The 24,849-nt window shown below is 39.2% G+C and overlaps 1 protein-coding gene across 4 annotated transcripts in view; it reads left to right on the top strand.

The window, feature by feature from the left end:
- The window catches only part of FRYL (FRY like transcription coactivator), a 309,775-nt gene that overhangs the window by 139,157 nt on the left and 145,769 nt on the right, over window positions 1–24,849 (top strand). For all 4 annotated transcript variants that reach the window (XM_047799032.1, XM_047799033.1, XM_047799030.1 and 1 more), the window contains 4 exons: window positions 7,755–7,954; window positions 16,208–16,261; window positions 19,558–19,697; window positions 20,786–20,882. In XM_047799032.1, coding sequence (XP_047654988.1) covers window positions 7,835–7,954; window positions 16,208–16,261; window positions 19,558–19,697; window positions 20,786–20,882 — 411 coding nt within the window. In that variant the 5' untranslated portion in view covers window positions 7,755–7,834. The remainder of the gene's footprint in view (window positions 1–7,754; window positions 7,955–16,207; window positions 16,262–19,557; window positions 19,698–20,785; window positions 20,883–24,849) is intronic.

Below are 24,849 nucleotides of genomic sequence, written 5' to 3'. Positions count from 1 at the left end.
CTGTGGAGGTTCCCAGGCCAGGGGTTGAATTGGAGCTACAGCTGCCAGCCTACGCCACAGCAACACCAGATCCTTAATCCACAGAGCGAGGCCAGGTATCAAACTTGCATCCTAGTTGGATTTGTCTCTGATGCACTGCAATGGGAACTCCAGATAGGCTTGCTTTTTTTTTTTTTTTTTTTGTCTTTTTGTCTTTTTAGGGCCACACCCTCGGCATATGGAGGTTCCCAGACTAGGGGTCTAATCAGAGCTGTGGCCACCGGCCTATGCCAGAGCCACAGCAATGCCAGATTGGAGCTGTGTCTGCCACCTACACCACAACTCATGGCAACACTGGATCCTCAACCCACTGAGGAGGCCAGGGATCAAACCCGCACCCTCATGGTTCCTAGTCGGATTCGTTAACTACTGAGCCATGATGGGAATTCCAGCCTTTTTAAACTGAGAATTTGGCTTTTGAACTTTAAATTCTGAGATATTTTTGACTTTTGTTCTTGCTCGGAGGCCATTTACTTTATACCTTTTCTTTCTCAGGTCATCATGAACATGCTTATTATTAGCCAATATAAGTAAATAATGATTGCCATAGTTGGTAAGAAATTGTGTGCTACTTTGCTATCTTCTAGGTTATCTAAATCTGTCCATAAATATATGCATGTAATAGGCATGTATATATAAGACTATGACTACAGAGATGTAATTTTTATCCCTAAAGACCTGTCCCTGGGGCTCTTGGTACTGTAGGCATCTTTCACAGACTTTGCTGGGGTCTTTTTAAAGTACATCCACAATCCCTATCCACCTATCTAAAACATTGAGTGTAATTTTGAAGGATGTTACTGTTTATTTTTTATTTTATTTTATTTTGTTTTTTGTGCATAAGAATATAGTGGAGGCAGGGAGTTCCCATCGTGGCTCGGTGGTTAACGAATCCGACTAGGAACCATGAGGTTGCGGGTTCGGTCCCTGGCCTTGCTCAATGGGTTAAGGATCCGGTGTTGCCATGAGCTGTGGTGTAGGTTGCAGATGCGGCTCGGATCCCGAATTGCTGTGGCTGTGGTATAGGCCAGCTGCTACAGCTCTGATTTGACATCTAGCCTGGGAACCTCCATATGCCGTGGGAGCAACCCAAGAAATGGCAAAAAGACAAAAAAAGAAAAAATATAGTGGAGGCAGAAAACACTGAGAACCACATGCATCAATTTAGGGTTTTTGCATCTCTTCTCGCTTGTTTGTTCTCCTTCATTAAATTAAAATTTATCCCATAAGAGTATAGAAGTCTTATGGGCATGAAAAGCTAATTGTTTTATGAAATATGCTAAGTGTGGTGCTATATAGAGCTGTCTAAAAATATTTACTTGTCTTTTGTACCTATGTAAGAGAAAGAGTATACATGCTAGCTTTGAATTTTCATATTTTATTTTAATTACATATGTTAATTATTCAGGTCTTGCATGTACTGTAATTTAGAGTTTAAGAGATTTATATTCCAAGGTTGTTTAATATGACACTGGGGTTTTACAACTTGTAATTCAATGCCTGGATTGTGTTACGAATTATACTCTTTACTCTCTCATAGGCTTATATAAAATTTTCAAATAATTTTAATCGCATGTAGAGACATAGTACTATTTAACTTTATAACATATTTAACTCAAATAGTCAGGGGCATTAAGTTAACCTGGTTATGTGGAAACTATCCTTCTTACCCAGCTTAGAGTGACCGTCACTTTTTCTTAACTACTAACAGAATATGAGAAAAATTCACATGGCTTCACCAAAGCTGAACGTTATAGTGAAATACACAATTGAGGGAAACCACTTTGATAAATGCAAAATGGTATATAATTAAAAAAATTTTTTTATTGTAGTTGATTTACAGTGTTCTGTCAATTTCTGCTGTACAGCAAAGTGACCCAGTTATACACATGTGTGTGTGTGTGTGTGTGTGTGTATATACATTCTTTTTCTCACATTATCCTCCATCATGTTCTATCACAAGTGACTAGATATATATTATCTAATTTTTATTTGAAAAATATTATCGAGGTTAAACATTATTTTCACAATTATTGGTTCTTCTGTTTTACCTTTTGTAGCTTGTTTCTTCATGTCCTTTGTCCAGTTTTCAGTTTGGGGATGCAGGTCTTTTTCTTACTGATTTTATAGAGCTTTGTGGCTGGAGGTAAAAGGTAATTTTCAAAAGAATTGGGAGTTCCCGTCGTGGCGCAGTGGTTAACGAATCCGACTAGGAACCATGAGGTTGCGGGTTCGGTCCCTGCCCTTGCTCAGTGGGTTAACGATCCGGCGTTGCGGTGAGCTGTGGTGTAGGTTGCAGGCGCGGCTCGGATCCCGTGTTGCTGTGGCTCTGGCATAGGCCGGTGGCTACAGCTCCAATTCAACCCCTGGCCTGGGAACCTCCATATGCCGAGGGAGCGGCCCAAGAAATACCAACAACAACAAAAAAGACAAAAAAAATGATTTTTTTTCAAAATTGAGCTGTTTTTATTTTTGAAGATGATTTAGAGATTTGGAAGATAAATACAGGTTCTCTTAAAACTTTTGGCTTTATTGCCAAATTTCTTAAAATATACAATTATGATACCTAGTAATATTTATATTTACTTTACATTTAAGCTTTTTAGGAATTAGAAGATATTAAGGCTGAGTTATTTGAAAGGACTTTTTTTTTTTTTTTTTTTTTGGTCTTTTCTAGGGCTGCACCTATGACATATGGAGGTTCCTAGGCTAGGGGTCTAATGGAGCTGTAGACGCCAGCCACAGCCAGAGCCACAGCAGTGCCAGATCCGAGCCCCGTCTGCCACCTACACCGCAGCTCATGGCAACGCTGGATCCTTAACCCACTGAGCAAGGCCAGGGATCGAACCCACAACCTCATGGTTCCTAGTCGGATTCGTTAACCACTGAGCCATGACAGGAACTCCTGAAAGGACTTTTGAATTAAAGGTTGTTTGGTTGCGTTTTATTTTTTCTTTTTGAGGAGACTATCAAAGCCAAAATGTCATTAAGTTTATATACCTCATCAAAGTACCAAGGTCTGCTATAGGTTTCTTGTTTAAAATGTTTATTGTAAAGTTAAAGCCAAAGTAACTTTGTAACTCTCTTAGGATTTTATGAATCTTAATGAAAGGAAAAGATATATTTTGTATCTGTTACCATTAAGTCAAAACCTTGAAAATGTTTCATCCTCATTTTTTATTTCTAAAATATAAATTAAAATTCTAGAAACTGAGTAGCCTTTTCCACTATTTTATGATTCACTAGGCTTATCCAACATAATGTGGGTGTAAAATATAGAATATACTTAATGATCCAAAATACATTTTTTAAATTTAAGATCTCCTTTCTCCACAAAGACACTTGTTAACACATTCTCTCCTTTATAATACACAATGTTGGATCTTGAAACGGAGTAAACAAACAAGTCCATTGTTTAAAATAAATAGTGTGCTCTGTGTTCAAAGGACTGTGAATTTTTGTTTTGAATTGTTCTTATTATATAATTTTAGTTCCAGAATACAATACATATTGTATTTTAATTTTATGTAATACGAAGATATTTATTTTAGATACAATAATAATTTCTTCTATAAATAATAATGATTATTATTATTTTAAATGTGTAAGCATCATGTATGTCTAATTTTTACTGTTAACCTTGGAGGAAAATGTTCAGTTCTATGCAAAATAAGTAAATAAACAAACATAATGAGTAGGACATAAAAGGAAGCCATTCTTTGATTTTTGGAAGTTCTCTCGTTCACACATTTTTAAAATTTACGTATTATTTTTTCTGAAGTGACTGCTACAACTCGACTTTGTATTCCTTTCTAGAATTTTCTTTTGGAGTTAATCACAGTCATGTCTGACTATTTTGCAATATACTGTGTTTGGTAGAGTAGGGATTTTTAGTTGACAATTCCTTATATGCTGAGAGTGGATTGATTGATTTTTATTTTTTTCTGTTATAGCTGGTTTACAGTGTTATGTCAATTTTCTACTGTACAGCAGGGTGACCCAGTCAAAGACACACATATACATTCCTTTTTCTCACATTATCATGCTCCATCATAAGTGACTAGATACAGTTCCCAGTGCTATACAGCAGGATCTCATTCCTTATCCATTCCAAAGGCAATGTTTTGCACCTATTAACCCCAAATTCCCATTCCATCCCACTCCCTCTCCCTCCCCCTTGGCAACCACAAGTCTGTTCTCCATGTCCATGAATTTCTTTTCTGTGAAAAGGTTCATTTGCTTCATTTATTAGATTCCAGATATAAGTGATATCATATGGTATTTGTCTTTCTCTTTCTGACTTACTTCACTTAGTATGAGAATCTCTAGTTCCATTCATGTTGCTGCAAATGGCATTATTTTATTCTTTTTTATGGCTGGATAGTATTCCATCAAGTATATATACCACATCTTCTTAATCCATTCGTCTGTCAGTGGACGTTTGGGTTGTTTCCATGTCTTGGCTATTGTGAATAGTGCTTCAATGAACATACAGGTGCAGGTGTCTTTTTCGAGGAAAGTTTTGTCTGGATAGATGCCCAAGAGTGGGATTCCAGGTCATATGGTAGTTCTATATATAGTTTTCTAAAGTACCTCCATACTGTTTTCCATAGTGGTTGTACCAATTTATATTCCCACCAACAGTGTAGAAGGGTTTCCTTTTCTCCACACCTTCTCCAGCACTTGCTATTTATTGACTTGTTAATTAATGATGGCCATTCTGACTGGTGTGAGGTGGTACCTCATAGTAGTTTTGATTTGCATTTCTCTAATAATCAGTGATATTGAGCATTTTTTCATGTACTTGTTGGACATCTGTATATTTTCTTTGGAGAAATGTCTATTCAGGTCTTCTGCCCATTTTTCCATTGGGTTGTTGGCTTTTTTGCTATTGAGTTGAATAAGTTGTTTGCATATTTTAGAGATTAAGCCCTTGTCAGTTTCATCATTTAAAACTATTTTCTCCTGTTCTGTAAGTTGTCCATATATATATATATATATATATATATATATAAGATTTCCTTTGCTCTGCAAAAGCTTGTCAGTTTGATTAGGTCCCATTGGTTTATTTTTGCTTCTATTTCTGTTGCCCTGGGAGACTGACCTATGAAAACATTTGTAAGGTTGATATCAGAGAATGTTTGCCTATGTTCTCTTCTAGAAGTTTGATGGTGTCTTGTCTCATGTTTAAGTCTAAGCCATTTTGAGTTTATTTTTGTGCATGGTGTGAGGGTGTGTTCCAGTTTCATTGATTTCCATGCTGCTGTCCAGTTTTCCCAGCACCACTTACTGAAAAGACTGTCTTTTATCCATTTTATGTTCTTGCCTCCTTTGTCAAAGATTAGTTGACCATAGGTGTCTGGGTTTATTCCTGGGTTCTCTATTCTGTTCCATTGGTCTGTGTGTCTCTTTTGGTACCAGTACCACACTGTCTTGATGACTGTAGCTTTGTAATATTGCCTGAAGTCTGGGAGAGTTATGCCTCCTGTTTGGTTCTTGTTCCTCAGGATTGCTTTGGCAATTCTGAGTCTTTTGTGATTCCATATAAATTTTTGGATTATTTGTTGTAGTTCTATGAAAATGTCATGGGTAATTTGATAGGGATTGCATTGAAAATGTCATGGGTAATTTGATAGGGATTGCATTGACTCTGTAGATTGATTTGGGTAGTATGGGCATTTTTAGAATATTAATTTTTCCAACCCAGGAGCATGGACTATCTTTCCATTTCTTTGAATCCTCTTTAATTTCCTTGATGAATGTTTTATAGTTCTCAGCATATAAGTCTTTCACCTCCTTGGTCAGTTTTATTCCCAGGTATTTGATTTTTGGGGGTTCAATTTTAAAAGGTATTGTGTTTTTGTACTCCTCTTCTAATATTTCATTGCTAGTATACAGAAATGCGACTGATTTCTGAATGTTAATCTTGTATCCTGCTACTTTGCTGAATTTGTTGATCAGTTTGAGTAGTTTTGGGGTTGAGTCCTTAGGGTTTTCTAAATATGCTATCATGTCATCTGCATACAGTGACAATTTTACCTCTTCCCTTCCAATTTGGATTCCTTTTATTTCTTTTGTTTGCCTGATTGTTGTGGGTAGTACTTCCAATACTATGTTGAATAAAAGTGGTGAGAGTGGGCATCCTTCTCTTGTTCCAGATTTTAGCAGGAAGGCTTTCAGCTTTTCTCCATGGAGTATTATATTTCCTGTGGGTGAGAGTGTATTTATTTAGAATAAATGTATTGTCCTACGATTATATATATGTAGTTGGAAATTCGGTGTTTGAAAAATTGTGTTCTGCTTCCTGTTTCAAGGAGGGAGTTATTTGTAGGATAGCATATTGAAAGGGCAATATCTAGTGGTCAGGCTGAGGTAGAGAAGTAGATTCTTATGGGTTCTCCATGAATATTCTAGGCCAAAGAACATGTCACAAGCTGAAGTTAGAGAGTGGAAGGGTCTGTATTATACAACAGCCTAGAAGATCAAGGTGACTGGATAAATTGTAGATAAAAGCCAAGTGGGCTGCCCAGGCAGTCAGAGAACAGAAGAGGTGAAGATCAGCCAGCAGTGGTGTGTGCTCTTCTTGTGCCACACTTGGTGCGGCATACTATTTGCCAGGCACAATGTCATTCCTATCTCTTCTTTGAGTGATTCAAAGAAAAGATGTATGAGTCATCGTTAATTCCTTCCCCTCACCTCGATATCAAGTCTGCTGACGTCTGACAAATCTCAAATCCTTGTCCTTCTCCCCTTTGCCATCACCATCCTCTTAGCCCAGGCCACAGTAGTCTCTCCTGGATTCTGTAATGACCTCTCTAATTCTACATTTGCCCTTGACCAGTCCATTCTCTAGAGGCACCAGATCCTATCCCTTTCCAAGTGAACACTTTCTACTAAATTTTATTTTATTTTTTTACGATGTTTATTTTTTCCACTATAGTTGATTTACCGTGTTCTGTCAGTTTCTCCTGTACAGCAAAGTGACCCGGCCATACATGTATATATTCTTTTTCTCACATTATCCTCTACCATGTTGCATCACAAGTGACTAGATATAGTTCCCAGTGCTATACACCAGGATCTCATTGCTTATTACTTTCTACTAAATTTTAATTGCGTTGAGAATAAAATGTGATTTCCTTACAAAGTTCTAACACTTCAGTCCCTGACTGATGATTCTCACCTCATCTCACATTGTCCATCCCTGCTCCCTCCCTTGAGCTCCAGCCACACCATTCCTCATTCTTCACGTGAAACCTTTCCTGAGCATTCTCTCCAAAATAGTGTATTTCAGCCTCTTAACCTCATTTGTGTTTCATTTATCCATGTTTTTTCTTCGTTGTACGTAACTTTGTTTAGAATTCATTCATTCATTCAATGTATATTTATTGTATACCTAGTGTATACCAGGCATTATTTTTGGCACTTGGGATTCATCAATAAAAAGGGCAAAAGAGAATAGAATCTCTGCTCTTATAGAATTTGCAATAGTTGGATAGAGAGAAAAATAACACATGATAAAAATAATACATGGATAAATTATAGTTATATCGAGCAATAAGTTAGAAGGCAGTGGACAAAAAATATAGAGGCTGGTAATAGAGATTGGGAAATCTAGATGGGGTTTAGGGGTAGGATGTATATTTAAAAAGGTGGCTATAGTTGGCCTAATTGAATTGATTATTAGAGTTCCTTTTTTTTTCCTTTCATTTTAGCTTCAGCACCCGTCAGCAAAGTGAATAAGTGCTGCACTTCTTCCAACTTTCATTCCACTTTGGGGAAAAAGAATATCATCATGTCAAGCATTACAATTGACCCAGATGTCAAGCCTGGTGAATATGTCATCAAGAGCCTCTTTGCAGAATTTGCTGTTCAAGCTGAAAAGAAAATTGAAGTTGTAATGGCTGAACCCTTGGTGAGTAGAGCTGACCTATTAATCTGAAATATTTTCTTGACTTGTATTAACCATTATATCACAGATTTTCCAAAGAAAAGAATATACTTGAAGGAATAGGAAAGGAAGCCAATCAGAAGAGAGTACATACTGTATGATTCCAGCCATTGCACATTCTGGAAAAGGCAAAGCTGTGGAGATAAGATAAGATCTGTGGTTGCTAGGGATTGGGCAGGTTTGGAGGTAGAGCGAATAGGCAGACACAGAGGATTTTCAGGGCAGTGAATATGTCCTGTATGATACTGTAACGATGGATATATGTCATTATACGTTTGTCCAAACCCATAGAATATACGACACCCATTGTGAACCATAGTGTAATCTGTAGATGTTGGATGACCGGGATGCTTCGGTATAGGTTCATCAGTTAGAACAAATGCACCACTCTGGTGCTGAATGTTGATGGGGCGGGGGAGTCTATGCATATGTGGGCAAGGGCTATTGATGGGAAGTCTGTACCTTCTGCTCAGTTCTGCTGCGTACCTAAAACTGCTCTAAAAAATAAAGTCTTTTAAAAAATTAAGGGATAGGCCAGTACTAAAGTGGTGATCTAAAAAGCTGTCATGACTCTAGAATTCATTTTGATAAGTTTACTGCAGGTCCCCCAAAACAAAAATGGGTTACACCAATCGGAATTGTTGAGACAGAGAAAACATGAAAGAAAGTAAAGGAAAACCTAGAGTAGTCTATGAGTGGATGATAGAACAGTAGCCAAACTTATAATAAATAAGTGAACAGCATTGAACTTGTAGTACAGCAGGATACTTAAAGAGTGGGAGGATTCAAGGTTATGGTGAGGAAAAAAGTAAGAGAAAGATCAAAAACAAGTGTTTGGGGGCAGATTCTGAAGAATTGTGGTGGCTATTATGATAGATAATACAGTGGTTGGACAGGAAGAGGGAGACAGATGAAAGGCAGAGACTACATAGCCGCTGTATACAATTCAGGCTGGAACAAAGAGTCTTGAACTAGGGCACTAACAGTGAAAGTGGTTGCAGAAAAAAGTGAGAAAAATAGCAGAAGCAGAATCAGTAGAACTTGACCCATAAGTAAGGAGGAGTAGGCATTTTGAGTGAAAATGAAGGGCTTAAGACTTTTTGAAGTGTTAGCAAAGATAATGTTTTCACTTAGGTAAAGCACAAGAATATTATTTGGGTAGTAAAGATGAATAAGGTAGTTTTTCCTTTGTGTGTGTTAAGCTTGAGCTACTGGTGATCTTAGCCATGTGAAACTATTTGATTGGTAGCTGGAGATTCTGTGGGGGAACCCGTAAGACATGTAACCAGAAATGTAGATTTTGGCATCATCTACATGAGGGTAATAATTAAAGCCAAAAGCTCAGATGATAATAGCATGGGAAAGAGTGTATAGAATAGCATTATTGTTGTCAAATAGTATAGAGAGGCAGAATACAGTGAAAGCTGAAGAGGTTATTGGATTTGGAAATTAAACAGCCTGAGAAGAGTTTTTAGCAGGATGATTAGGAAGACAGAAAAAAAAAGGCTTTAACCAGTCACCTGCTGATTTATACTTGATGCATTTGGTTTAGGCTCAGCATTTTTACAACTCTGCACTATCCACCGTTTCTTGATAATATTAAATATGTATGTATTTTAAAGAGTTTCTGATCTCTTATTTCCTTCAAACTTCATTTCTCTGTTAGTTTCCCCTTCTCCCCACATGTTTTTTGTAACCTCTTGAATATTATTTGCTCTGATTGGAAGCCCGGTGTACATGGAGGGGATTTTTTTTTTTTTTTTTGTCTTTTTGCCTTTTCTAGGGCCACTCCCGAGGCATATGGAGGTTCCCAGGCTAGGGGTCTAATCGGAGCTATAGCCACCAGCCTACACCAGAGCCACAGCAATGCAGGATCTGAGCCACGTCTGGAACCTACACCACAGCTCACAGCAATGCCAGATCCTTAACCCACTGAGCAAGGCCAGGGATTGAACCCGCAACTTCATGGTTCCTAGTCAGATTCGTTAACCACTGAGCCATGACGGGAACTCCTGTAGGGGCTTTTTTGACTGTGGTCTTAAGTATGTAAACAACTGAACCCTCGATGTCAGATTTTTTGCTGGGAGCCAGAGTCTCCTGAGAGAGTTCCCTCAGTAGCCCAAATGGAGGGTGTAGGCTTGTCTGCCAGCATTCTGGGCATCAAGAGGCAGAAGATAACTGGGGTTCTTTTTCAAGCACAAAACAAATGTTCTACTATATAAAGAGCACATGTTAGTCAATGCAGAAGATAAACATACACCAGTAAAAAAATAAAGGGTATGAACACAAGATCAGTTCATATGACTCCACAAGAGAAGGAAGTCGAATAATAAATAAAATAGGAAACAATGTTCTCCTGCATTAGATTGAAAGAAATGCTCACTAAAACAACACTGAGAGTTAATTTTAAAAAGACATCATGAGTTCCCTTCGTGGCACAGCGGTTAACGAATCTGACTAGGAACCATGAGGTTGAGGGTTCGATCCCTGACCTCACTCAGTGGGGTTAAGGATCCGGTGTTGCCATGAGCTGTGGTGTAGGTCGCAGACACTGCTCGGATCCCGCATTGCTGTGGCTCTGGTGTAGGCCAGTGGCTGCAGCTCCGATTCGACCCCTAGCCTGGGAATCTCCATATGCCGCGGGAGCGGCCCAAGAAATGGCAAAAAGACAAATAAGTAAATAAATAAAAATAAAAAATAAAAAGACGTCATAGTTGGCCAAATTCAAACACAGTGGTAATATTCAGTGTTGGTGAAAGTACTGGGAAAAAAATCATTTGGGAGTCTGATGACGGGGTTTTAATGTTTTGTACATACATTTTACTTATACTCCCTGTCTTCCAGAGGACACCTTGTCTTTAACTGTAGGGTCCCTCTGTCACATGTCTCTGCTGTGCCGTTTCCTAAGAAGGGCAGTTGCTCTGAGGGTGGGATGGAGGGACAGCCACCCTGCTGAGTTGAGTGGGTGAAGAAAATGAGAGGAAAGGTCCAAACCTTTCCTAAAGAACCATTCAAGCAGCACCCTCCCCACCCCCCCTTTTTTTTAGGGCTGCACTCGAGGCACATGGAAGTTCCCAGGCTAGGGGTCAAATTGGAGTGCAGCTGCTGGCCTACGCCACAGCTCACAGCAATGCTGAAATCTTAACCCACTGAGCAAGGTCTGGGATCAAAGCCGCATCCTCATGGATACTAGTCAGGTTCATTACCGCTGAGCCACAACAGAACTCCATGGCCCTCTTAATTTTAACTTTACCTTCCCCTACACTATTAGGGTATTGAAGTTCTCCAATTCTCGGGCCTTCTGGAAGTTCCGAGGTGCTAACTGGATTATCTTTTCTTTACTCTATGTGGCAAGTTCAGTCACTCCCCTCTGACTGTGACTCAGATATCATCTTCTCACTGCTCAACTAAAATCTCAACCTCCATTGCACCTTCCTATCCTAAAGTCTAACTAGGAATTCCTGTTGTGGCTTAGTGGGTTAAGAACCAGACACAGTGTGCGGACACAGGTTCAATCGTTGGCCTCACTCAGTGGGTTAAGGATCCAGTGTTGCCATGAGCTGTAGTGTAGGTCACAGATGTGGCTCAGATCCCATGATGCTGTGGCTGTGGTGTAGGCCTGCAGCTGCAGCTCTGATTAGACCCCTAGCCTAGAAACTTCCTTATGCCATGGGTGCGGCCCTAAAAGCAAAAAAAGTCTATTTAAGAAAATGTATATTTTCTTTGCTCTATCATTAGCCTTTTAGCTCTATGAGGGCAAGGATTGTTTAGGAGAGAATGTCATCTTTAAGTGCAAATTTATTGAAATATTTCAGTATCATTGTTATGCTAACAAAATCTTTCTGATAAACTCTCTTGCTTTCCCGGGAGGTGACATGCTGCTGATGTATTTATGCTCTATATAAAGATACTAGTTAAAAAATTAAATTAGAATATAAAGGGCATTCTGGTGTGGACTTCCATGCATCCATGAAGGTGTAGGTTCAATCCCCAGCCTTGCTTAGCGGGTCAGGGATCCGGCATTGCCGCCGTGTAGGCTGAAAGCTGTAGCTCCAATTTCACCCCCTAGCCTGGGAACATCCATATGCCACAGGAGTGGCCCTAAAAAAGCAAAAATCAATCAATCAATCAATCAATAAAAATAAATTAGAATGTAAAGGCTTGTGAGCCTTAGGATCATTATTAACCTACAATATTACTATTAAATAACAGTATTATAAAAAGTAAAAATAGTTTTAAAGATTATATAATAAAAATAATGACCCTTCAGTCCAGCCCGGTTTTTGGTGTACCATTTTTTTTTCCTTTTTTACAGTGTATTTTATTTATTTATTTGGTCTTTTTTTTTTTTTTTGTCTTTTCTAGGGCCGCAACTGTGGCATATGGAGGTTCCCAGGCTAGGGGTCCAATCGGAGCTGTAGCCACTGGCCTACGCCACAGCCACAGCAACTCGGGATCCGAACCGTGTCTGCAACCTATACCACAGCTCACGGCAATGCCAGATCCTTAACCCACTGAACAAGGCCAGGGATCAAACCTGCAACCTCATGGTTCCTAGTTGGATTCGTTAACCACTCCGCCACGACGGGAACTCCTAAACTTATTTTTTATTATAGTTGATTTACAATGTTCTGTCAATTTTTGCTTTACAGCAAAGTGACTCAGTTATGCATATATGTGTATACATATATATATATTCTTTTTTCTAGCATTATCCTCCATCATGTTCCATCACAAGTGACTAGATATATAGTTTCCTATATCACAGCAGGATCCCATTGCTTAGCCATTCCAAATGCAATAGTTTGCATCTACTAACCCAAACTTCCAGTCTATCCCACTCCTCCACCCACCCTGGTCTACCATTTGTCATGTCTATTATTTATCAATCTCTGTGGTCCCTTCCACCTTTAAAAAAAGAAAACACACAAATGGGGGTTTCTATATTTTTTCTGTACCTAGATATTTTTATTTTAACAATGTAATTGGAGATTTTTCTATTATTAGCCATATAGATTTGTCTCATTCCTTCTAACAGTTGTATATTATTTCAATAAAAGAAAATGCTATAAACTGCTTTTTGTTTTGGTTTGTTTTACCAGTCTCTATGGATAGGAAGTTTGGCACGTAACCCAATTTGAAGCTACAGTGGGGAAAAAAAGCTACCATAAATAAATATTCCTGTACATAAGTCTTTGCATTCATCTTTATGTGAATGTAGGGAATAATTTGTGTTCTTTTTAATTGTTGTGATAATGGGTTGCTATAAACATGCTTTATTTTTAAACAGTTTTATCTTTTTAAAATCTCATATTGAAAGTACATCTGCTTAAGTGATGATTAGGTCATCCTCAACCATACTGCAATCAAAACTGAACAATTAATACAAAGTCCTTGATTAGTCATTTAGGGCAGTACATTTATTTCACATTTTTGTACTGAATGGTAACATGAGTATTCTTTTGCATTCAAAAATCCCTTCTGAGTTCTTATGGTAGAAAAAATAGCTCACCCTTACTTTTTGCTTTAGAGAAAGCTCTGTGAAGATGTTAGATCTTTAGAAATCTTTGAGGAAGCATGAGTTCGTTGAGAAATGAAAGGTGCTAAGTATAAGAAAACAGTGTGTTGGAGTTCCTGTCGTGGCTCAGTGGTTAACGAATCCGACTAGGAACCCAGAGGTTGCAGGTTCGATCCCTGGCCTTCCTCAGTGGGTTAAGGATCTGGCGTTGCCATGAGCTGTAGTGTAGGTCGCAGACACAGCTCTGATCTGGCCTTGCTGTGGCTCTGGTGTAGGCCAGGAGCTACAGCTCAGATTAGACCCCCTAACCTGGGAACCTCCATATGCTGCAGGTGTGGTCCTGGAGAAAGACAAAAAGGCAGAGGAAAAGAAAAAGAAAACAGTGTGTCTATGAAAAGGTTATGGTTCTCTCTTATTCTGCTGCCATGACTTTATTGTATAAACACAGTATATGAATATATTCATAAACCACTTAGATCAACATCCCTCAAAATATTACTGAAGATCTTTAAATTTAATATTACAGTGAAAATGAGGGTCAAGATGGGGGAATCAAGTAAGTGAAATTAGCTGGGAAGAACCTGCTTTTTTTTTTTTTTTTTTTTTTAAAGTCTTTTTGCCTTTCCTAGGGCCGCTCTCATGACATATGGAGGTTCCCAGGCTAGGGGGTCTAATCAGAGCTGTAGCCACCAGCCTACGCCAGAGCCACAGCAACGCAGGATCCGAGTTGCGTCTGCAACCTGTACCACAGCTCACGGCAACGCCGGATCATCAACTCACTGGGCAAGGCCAGGGATTGAACCTCCAACCTCATGGTTCCTAGTTGGATTCATTAACCACTGCGCCACAACGGGAACTCCATGGAAGAGCCTGCTTATTATCTCCCCTAACACCACCCCCACCTCAGGTTTTAATTGCGTAATACACATTAGGATTACTCAGTATTTTTCCAACTTTTAGATACTTTTAGAACCATTGTTCTATTGGACTCACTATGGGACTCAACTGTTTTACTTAAGTTTTCTGTAATTGGGCATATGTGTTATTGGACATGATCATGTTGCATGTTTTTAGTGTCTGATAGTTGGTTTTAGTGATAAAGACTTTTCTACAAAATAATCACCAAAGTGTGCTTGGCCTGTAAGGGCTCAAGTGCCAAGGACATGCCAAAAACTGATCCCAATTAAGAAAACCAAGTGCTTTGAAATTCAAGGGTTTTTCTGACCCCCATTAAATTAGTTAGAAACATGATTCTCGGATAAATTAGGATGATGTACATTTCAGTGGCAAATGCATTTGTGAGTTTCTTTTCACGAAGACTAGTCATAAGTGAAAGAAGGAAACTGGGACTCTGTTGGATAGATGAACTTCACAATATACATATTTCTCAATTTTAGTTTTCTTTCTTTCTTTCCTTTTTTTTTTGTCTTTTTGCCTTTTCTTGAACCACTCCCACAGCATATGGAGGTTCCCGTGGTAGAGGTCTAATCGGAGCTGTAGCCGCTGGCCTACGCCAGAGCCACAGCAACGCGGGATCCAAGCCTCATCTGGGACCCACAGCACAGCTCATGGCAACGCCGGATGCTTAACCCGCTGTGCAAGGCCAGGGATCAAACCCACAACCTTATGGTTCTTAGTCGGATTCGTTAACCACTGCTCCATGATAGGAGTTCCAATTTTAGTTTTCTTCATAGAAAAATGGCATTTGCTTTTCTATGATATATATATTTATTTCAGGTAAAAATTCAATTAAAAAGCTTAAGTAGGGAGTTCCCGTCGTGGCACAGTGGTTAACGAATCTGACTAGGAACCTTGAGGTTGCAGGTTCGATCCCTGCCCTTACTCAGTGGGTCGATGATCCGGCGTTGCCATGAGCTGTGGTGTAGGTCACAGACGCGGCTTGGATCCTGAGTTGCTGTGGCTCTGGCGTAGGCTGGCGACTACAGCTCCAGTTCGACCCCTGGCCTGGGAACCTCCATATCTGCGAGAGTGGCCCAAGAAATGGCAAAAAGACAAAAAAAAAAGAGTAAAAAATAAAAAAAATAAAAAGCTTAAGTAGAAAGTTTAGAAAATCATCCTAAAAAAATCTCAACCAGAGAATCAGTCATCATGTATTTGATCATAATCCACGATATCTCTCATATTCGGTAAGTTAGGTAACTATATGCGGGGCAGCCAGCAAAGCAAGTAGGTAGACAAGTAGCCTGGAAAAGGGGGTCACACACTCTGTATGCTACTCTATATTACACAGTAAATTTTTTTGAATTAGCAGATTAGATCCTGCCTTCCTTCTTCCTGCCTTCCTTCCTTTGTTCCTTCTTCCCTTCTTTTTGTCTTTTTAGAGCCACACCCATGGCATGTGGAAGTTCCCAGGCTAGGGGAATCAGAGCTGCATCTGCCAGCCTACGCCTCAGCCACAGCAATGCCAGATCTGAGCTGCATCTGTGACCTACACCACAGCTCACAGTAATGCCAGATCCTTACCCACTAAGCGAGGCTGGGGATCGAACCCACGTCCTCATGGATACTCATTGGGTTCATTACCACTGAGCCACAACAGGAGTTCCAGGCATTCTTTAAAGCAATGTAATTACAAATGAGAATAACCAAAACCAACTCACTAAATTTCAACTGTTTATCATAAGTGAGACATCTAATATCTTGCACATGTGCTTTTGCTTTTTCTTCTTCAACCACAGGAGAAGCCATTGTCTAGATCTCTTCAGAGGGGTGAAGATCTTCAGTTTGACCAGGTATGGGGTGGGGGGTATTTTTCCTGAAAGGAAAATGTGTATCCTAACAGCTTGATCCAAATACATCCATTTTAAGAAATTAATTTTGTGTAGTGGTCCTGTATATCTTTATATGCTAGATACAGCCTGGAACTGGTAGTTTGTTTTTTAGCAAAAGAAATAGAATGAGCTATGAACTGTGAACTTTATAAGTTCATAGCATGAGCTGTGAACATGATTGGTTTCTGTTCATTAAGCATTTTAAAACTTTTTGGTTTCCATTGGTAATCTCTTTACTGGGCCCTTTGAAAATTTCTCAGAATGTTTCCAATTATGTTGCTCAGTCTTTCCTCGTTTACAATTTTTACATGACAGTGGTTGAACTTTTAACATTTATTTTTTTCTTGTTGGGGCTAGCAGAACGTTTATTTATTTATTTATTTATTTAGTCTTTTTTTTTAGGGCTGCACCTGCAGCTGTGGTAGTTCTCAGGCTAGGTGGTCAAATCAGAACTACAGCTGCTGGCCTACACCATAGCCATAGAAATGCCAGATCCAAACCACATCTGTGACCTACACAGCAGCTTGAGGCAACTTAGGATTGTTAACCCACTGAGGGGCCAGGGATCAAACCCACATCCTCATGGATACTAATGGAGTTCGTAACTACTGAGCCATGATGGGAACTTCTGTCAGAACTCTTATACGGAGGCATCCAGCCTGCATCTAGCTTTCATCCCTTATTCTGAGAACAGAGCCAGAGACAAGGACTTGGTCCTGGAAAGACAGCCCAGGACCAGACGGGAGAGTACAGCCGGGAGAAGGAGGAACTGATCACACACAGCTCTAGGCATGGGGAAGGATTCATCCCATTCTGAGTATTACACAGAATGTCACCCCTAATTGTCTAAAGAATGGGGGGGGCGTTGAGGCTAGGTTGGTGCATTTATCTGCAGCTCCCCCTCCCCAGTAGTTGAGGGTTGCCCTAAGAGGTGTCCCATGCTCACGCTTGTACTTCTAACTATGTTTGTGCAACGGCCAAGTAGACTGTCTATGTCAAATAGCCAAAGAAGCTTAAAAGATGATATGCAATGGCCAAACTCTCTCCCTCCTCTGCCCTACATAAAACAAAACCAAAGACTTTTATATGGAATACCAGTATCTGAAATTCAGTGGTATTCTACTGTTAACTCTTTCCTCTTGCTGAGTTGAATGTTTGATGAAGTGATATTTTTATCATAATTATGTTTGCTCAAGAATTATTTTATTACATGTTGAATTGTTTGCAAAACCCAGTATCCCAGATTAGCTTTCTATTGCCATCTAATGTTCCTGAGCAACTTTTCTCATCATCATTATTATTATTATTTGTCTTTTTAGGGCTGCATACACAGCATAAGGAGGTTCCCAGGCTAGGGGGTCCAATCAGAGCTGTAGTCGCCCACCTACACCACAGCCACAGCAATACTGGATCTGAATCGTGTCTGCAACCTACACCACAGCTCACGGCAACACCACTAGCTCTTAACCCACTGATCAAGATCAGGGATCAAACCCGCATCCTCATGGGTTCATTTAACCACTGAGCCACGATAGGAACTCCTCCTCATAATTATGTATCTAGAAAATGGAAGTTAATATTCAGATTAGTCTGCTTTTATTAGATAAAGATGACTGATTAGAATTACTTGGTGGAGGCTTACCAAAATACGGTGTTTCTGGATCTCACCGCTGTTCTGTTGACTCTGAATCACCAAGAGTGGTGCTCTGGCACCTGTAATTCACAGCAGCTCCTGAGGTGTTTTTGATGCATACACTTAGTAAATAGTGACTAGTCTAAGAAGAAACCATAAATAAGACTAGTCTTCTGTCATAATAATAAGATCACCTCATATACCCTTTTAAAATCTTCATGCCATTATAAAATATACCAATTATACTAGTCATTAATTATTATTAATGCATTATTAATATATTATTTTAAGGTATTTAGATTGTTCACATATTAAATCCACTTTACTAATGATGACTAAACCACCAGAATTTAAAATCCTATTAAACAACATTTTAAGGACAATTTCCATTTCTTTTCTTATGTAAATGATTAATAAACTATAAATGATTATGCTCATAGCTTAATTTTTTTGCAATAAAAACTATGTGTGGAATAAAGTGCTTTAATTGTATATTTGCAGTCACATATGGTGTTTTAGTGTTCCTTTTTTTTTTTGGTCTTTTTTTAGGGCAGTAGCCGCGGCATATGGAGGTTGCCAGGCCTACACCACAGCAATGTCATTGTAGGATCTGAGCCATGTCTGGGACCTACATCAGAGCTCACGGCAATGCCCGGTCCTTAACCCACTGAGCAAGGCCAGGGATCAAACTCTTGTCCTCATGGATACTAGTCGGGTTCATTGACCACTGAGCTACAGCGGGAACTCCTTGTTCCTTCTTCAGATATTAAAAGGAATTTCCTTTGGGTGATATTGTTCATTGTTAATTAAATACATATTTTCAAAAATAGTCAAATGAAGTTAGAATCTTGTTTTTACTTTAATTCCTTATATTAGAAGCTATTCACCTGTCACACAATGGTAATTTACAAATAAAAACATGATTAAAGGAAGGCTGAGATCATGAAAGAAGAATAGCACATACATTCACATAAACTGTTTCATTCTGTTCTGTTTTCCTGGATGGAAGTACATTTTGAAGTCATACAAAGAATATAAACTTTAAGAAAAATGTTTACTTCCTAGAGGTATCAATTTATCCTCATTAACTGATACTCCCTATTGTCTTGGGAACAGAACAAGACTATTTCTACAACGCATAGTTTTTTAGTTAAGAAAAGCAAAATGAAGCATATTTTACTGTATGCTAATCTAAAAATATTCATTTTACAAGCAACGGGTTCAACCACATTCAGGATTTCTTATAAAGCGAACTCTTTTTTTCTTCTGGATCCTCAAGATAAAAGAGTTACTTTAGGGATGACTAATGGTAGCTGGTGTACCTCTTACCACCTGTACAAGCAAGTGGGGTCCATTCATCAAACGAATCCGATAATTCACCTACAAATTCAGAGAGTTTCAGGGATGCCTTCCATTGAGTAGCACTTGTCCATCCCACTACATTTAGCTTTATGCTGTCCATTTATATATTCTAAGCTTTAAACACATGCATGTGGCACATTTCTAATATGTTAACTTGTGAGTCACAAATGGTGTGATCACAATTCTCTCTTCTGTGTCATAGAATGAGGTGCATGAATTTGGATGATGCATTTGACCTTCTGGTGGTATCTTGTACTTTCAGTTGATCAGCTCTATGAGCTCAGTAGCCGAGCACTGTCTCCCTTCCTTACTTCGCACCTTGTTTGACTGGTACAGACGCCAGAATGGAACTGAAGATGAATCTTATGAATATAGGCCTCGGTCGAGCACAAAATCTAAAGGGTAAGTGGCTCGCTTTCTCCTGTTCTCCCTGGGATGGAAACACCTCCAGGGAAAGGTATTATCAATGGAAGATTGTTACTGTTAGGTTTTTGGGGTTTTTTTTTTTTGTCTTTTTGTCTTTTTGCCATTTCTAGGGCCGCACTGGTGGCATATGGAGGTTCCCAGGCTAGGGGTCTAACCGGAGCTGTAGCCGCTGGCCTATGCCAGAGCCACAGCAACGCGGGATCCGAGCCATGTCTGCAACCTACACCACAGCTCACGTCAACGCTAGATCCTTAACCCACTGAACAAGGCCAGGGATTGAACCTGCATCCTCATGGTTCCTAGTCGGATTCGTTAACCACTAAGCCACGACGGGAACTCCCTTTAGGTTTTTTTTAAATGCAACAATACCAATTACTTTTGTTATGAAGTGATGACATATTTTAAGTTGCAAATCAAGGGAAGGTGCTGCCGTATAGGAGTCGCCCCTGGGACGAGACGTGCAAAACTGAAATTTCAGGCGTGCCACCTCAGTAGGTCAGTGAGGAGCTTTAACAGTCCTAGCAAAAGTTTAAGAAAATACTTAAAAGTCCTGCTCATGTGGTTTCTGAAGGGAAGCAGAAAAATTGCCAACATCCTATATTCTTATACCAAGAGACACTTCTCGGTGTTCAAATCCCTGAATTCGTCTTCTCCTCTTTCAGGTTTTCCAGCGAGATTGTAGCTCTAAGTAGCAATCTGTTTGTGTTCAGGTGATGGTCTGTGGTTAGAATTGAACTTCAGTAGATGCCACTTGTGATTTTTCAACTTAGGTTTGGGAGAAAATGATCTGATACTATAGTTTCATATTTTTCTCCCTCTTCCTAATTCTTCTAGGTGGGGTTTTTAATTTCTGACAGACATAATCGTGAGACGTGTGTATCAGTTCCTAATGTACAAAAAGAGAAAGAACATGAGAACTTGTAATTGGATTGTTACAAAAACTTGTAACAATAGCTGTGGAGGCCATATGCACTGAGGCCTCAGTAATTAACATGAACTGCTGACCAAGAGTTATTTTCAAAGGTATGGTCGAATGCAATACTAATTTGGGATTCTCCTTTCAGGGATGAACAGCAACGTGAAAGAGATTATCTTCTTGAAAGGAGAGACTTAGCAGTAGATTTCATATTTTGTTTAGTTTTAGTTGAAGTTCTGAAGCAGGTAAGCTCTTTTATTTCTGCAAAGTCTGTATTTTTGTTTTTTTTGACTTATTTTGCCTTCATGTTTCAGTTAACTTTGTTTGGGTTGTTATATCTAAAATTCTCGCCCACAGTAACAAAATTCCTGTTTCTTAATTATACTTTCAGTTACCTGAGGCTTTTGTTTCCTGTACTTTTCATTAGCCATTCTTTTTACCATCGTTTGCTGTATAAGACATGAAATCATGTTAGTAAAATGATGGATAGAAACTGCTAAATATGGGCTTTTAGCAGCAAATAGAGTCTACCTGTCATTCACCTACTTCAATGCCTTCTTACTTCCACTTTCAAAGAAATTATTTTCTAATAGCATCAGATATCTTATATATTTTTATTATTCAAAATTAGTGTTATGTATAAATACTTGTACTGATTCAAAAGTATGTTTTTGTAGTTTGTAATCTTTAAAAACGTAAACATCATTCAAAGATGTTTTCAACCATGCGCACTCTAGTGTTTTGGGGGAAGAAAAGTCCACCTAAAAGAAAAAAAAAATTATATTTTGCATACGACATATTTGGGCAGGGAATTTTGTTTCTGTGTTCAAAATGGAATAGACTATATAATGTAACAGGAAACAGAAAATGTAAGCTATAAAGAGCAATTGATTTGTCTTTTTTAACATAGCCAATATAAAAATACTTGAATTACATAATTATTTATACTTTGTTTTTATTTTTATTTATTTATTTTTTTGCTTTTTAGGGCCGCACTTGTGGCATATGGAGGTTACCAGGGTGGGGGTCCAATTGGAGCTACAGCTGCCGGCCTACACCACAGCCACAGCAAGGCAGGATCCAAGCTGCGTCTGCAACCTACACCACAGCTCATGGCAACACCAGATCCTTAACCCATTGAGCAAGGCCAGGGATCAAACCCACAACCTCATGGTTCCTAGTTGGATCGCTTCCACTGAGCCATGATGGGAACTCCTATACTTTGTTTTCACAGTGTATGTGAAAAGACGTTGAAATCTGAACACATGAAATCTGCAAATCAAAATGATTATTTTCTTTTGTTTAAAACCGTGAATATGTGAAATAGAGAGAGGCATTAATTAAAGATAAAATCACTAGAATTTGTACCTTTCATGAAGGTTTATTTAGTAGGTGTGTGTTGGAAAAGAAATTTCCTCTGAAATTTGTTCTAAATGAGAGGCAGATTTCTTTCTGTGGTCTCTCAGTGTAGCTGGCATCCTAAGGTGCTAAGGCTGAAATAAGTAGGGACGTGGGAGGAGCTGAGGACCAGAAACACCATACCAAGAACGGACTAGGGCTACGGCTCATTGTGGTTGATCCCTAATGTCTCGTATGTGCTAAATGTAGGTCTTGCGAGTGGTTTCGTAATCAGCATTTGCCCTTCTTTAGTTGGTTAAATCATAGCAGGGTTTCTCCTTCTAGCAAAAGAAATTGCAAGCTCCATGCACTGACATTCAGGACCCTCCCTGATCTGGCTCCGTTGTGCCTTTTCTCCTGTGTTTCCCATGACATTCTTCCACTTAGCAGCCAGTGTCTCCTCTTATCTAATTGCACCGGTCTCAGAACTTCAGTGCAGACACCACCCCTTGGAGGTTTTCCTCCTCCTCTCCTGTCCTTTTCCCCTCCCCACTGTCTTTGTCTTTTTTCCCCCTCCTTGGCCATACCAGCAGCCTGTGGAAGGTCCTGGGCCAGGGATCAAACCGTAACAGTGACCTGAGCCACTGCAGTGACAACACTGGATCCTTAACCTATGAGCCACAAGGGAACTCCACCGTTGTCTTTGTCTTGATCTTCCTTTTCCTCCTGTTCCTTAAAAAAAAAAAAAATAGTCCACATAGCTATAGTAATAGAAAAAAAAAAAATCAATCAGGATTTATAAATTCTAAGAACAGCCTTTCACCAGGCTCTTTTTGAGTCCCTGCACAAAATCCTTTCAGGTCCATGGTTCATGCGGCTTTTTTTTTTTTTTTTTTGCCTTTCCTAGGGCCGCTCCTGCGGCATGTGGAGGTTCCCAGGCTAGGGGTCAAATCGGAGCTGTAGCCACCAGCCTACGCCAGAGCCACAGCAACGTGGGATCTGAGCTGCATCTGCGACCTTCACCACAGATCATGGCAATGCCAGATCCTTAACCCACTGAGCGAGGCCAGGGATCGAACCCACAACCTCATGGTTCCTAGTCAGATTCGTTAACGACCAAACCAGGGAACTCCCTGATCCATGGTTCTTGTGGACTCAGAGGGTGAAAAGGGAGATGCAGTGGCTCTGATAGCTCATCCTTGGTTTTGGTTCTGTTACCGTATTGTTCTGACCTCCTGTTCCCTTTCCACTTACCCTTTCTCTCTTGTACCATTGCCTCAGACTTTCATTCAGATGCATCCATCAAAGAATAAAATATATCACCAAGAATACAGACACACATTATTTAAAATCCTATATAGCTTTTTTCTTTCCTAGTAAAAAGGCAAGTCTTTTTAGCCTCTTCAAAACTAATAAAACTGCAGAAAATGAAGTAAAAATCAATACAACTCTCTGAAATATCATGACAAACGAACCCAATTTTTCCCATGTCAAAATGATGTAGGGTTTTAATAGATCCAGAGAGTAATCAATGTAATATATCTTGAATTTAATAGTACTTTTACTTTTGTCCCACATAATATACATATATTAGAATGTGATTCAGTTTTATTTTCTTGAGATGGACAGCCCCAGGCATATTGAAATATCAATACATGGTTGAGTCAGCCTTAAAGAGGAGTAAATATTCCTCGTGGCTTAGTCCTTGACCTCATATGTTGTAAATTATTTGTTTGCTTGAATAATTTGTCATATCTTTCTCATACATTATTATGTGTCACAATCACATATTTAGAACTTTTCAAAATGCACAAAGAACTCTGTATCCCTGGTACCAGCTGGTCATTACAATAGATTTTGGGAGCTAGGCACAGCAAGTGTTTTTAATCCCAGCTGTGTCTTTACTTCCTATGTAACTTGGGGAAGTTATTATCTGCTAATTCTTTCCCCTTCTGTAAAAGAGGAATGATAATGATATCATTTTTATAGAATCATGAGAATTAAATACACTAATGCCTGGGACATGGAAAGTGCCCACTAAATGCTGTCTACAGTTTTCATCTTATATATAATGTTCTTAGTTGTAGTGACTTGCTGAAGGTTATAAAGCTAGTTCTCTTTTGATTAAAAAAAAAAATTTTTTTTTTCTTTTTTAAGGCCACACCCTCGGAATATGGAGGTTCCCAGGCAAGGTGTTCAGTCGGAGCTACAGCTGCCCGCCTACACCACAGCCACAGCAGTGCAGGATCCGAGCCTCATCTATGACCTACACTATAGCTCACAGCAACACCGGATCCTTAACCCACTGAGCAAGATCGGGGCTTGAACCTGTATCCTCATGGATACTAGTCTAATTCATTTCTGCTATGCCACAATGGGAACTCCCTAAAAAAAGTCTTTTTTAAATGGCTGCACTTTTCAGCACATGGAAATTCCCAGGCCAGGGATTGAATCTGAGCTGTAGCTGCAACCTATGCTGCAGCTGCAGCTACGCCAGATCCTTTAACCCTGGCCAGGGATCGAACCTGCACCTCTGTAGCCACCCAATCTGCTATAGTTGGATTCTTAACCCACTGTGCCACAAGAACTCCCTCTTTTAAAGAAAGTTATTCTTATTGGTGAAATCGGTGATACAAAATTAGGTGAAATGGCCAGCATCTTGTAAACTTAAAGTTTAAATCATAACAAGTTAGAATGGAGTTTGTGTAAATATGATGAAATTAGTGTGGTTCACTATGGGAACTACATTAATTCAAGATGATTAAGAACTGCTTTTATTTTTTTCAAGAAAGTCAGAAGACTAGTTTTGGGGTCATGGCCAACTATAAATATTAGCCTGTTAGTGCAGAGGCTTTAAAATCCATGATAAAAGCA

The sequence above is a fragment of the Phacochoerus africanus genome, chromosome 10 (genome assembly GCF_016906955.1).
Source record: "Phacochoerus africanus isolate WHEZ1 chromosome 10, ROS_Pafr_v1, whole genome shotgun sequence".
Classification (NCBI taxonomy): domain Eukaryota; kingdom Metazoa; phylum Chordata; class Mammalia; order Artiodactyla; family Suidae; genus Phacochoerus; species Phacochoerus africanus.
The sequence above is the reverse complement of the archived record's forward strand: the minus strand, read 5'-3'. Positions and strand labels throughout refer to the sequence as shown.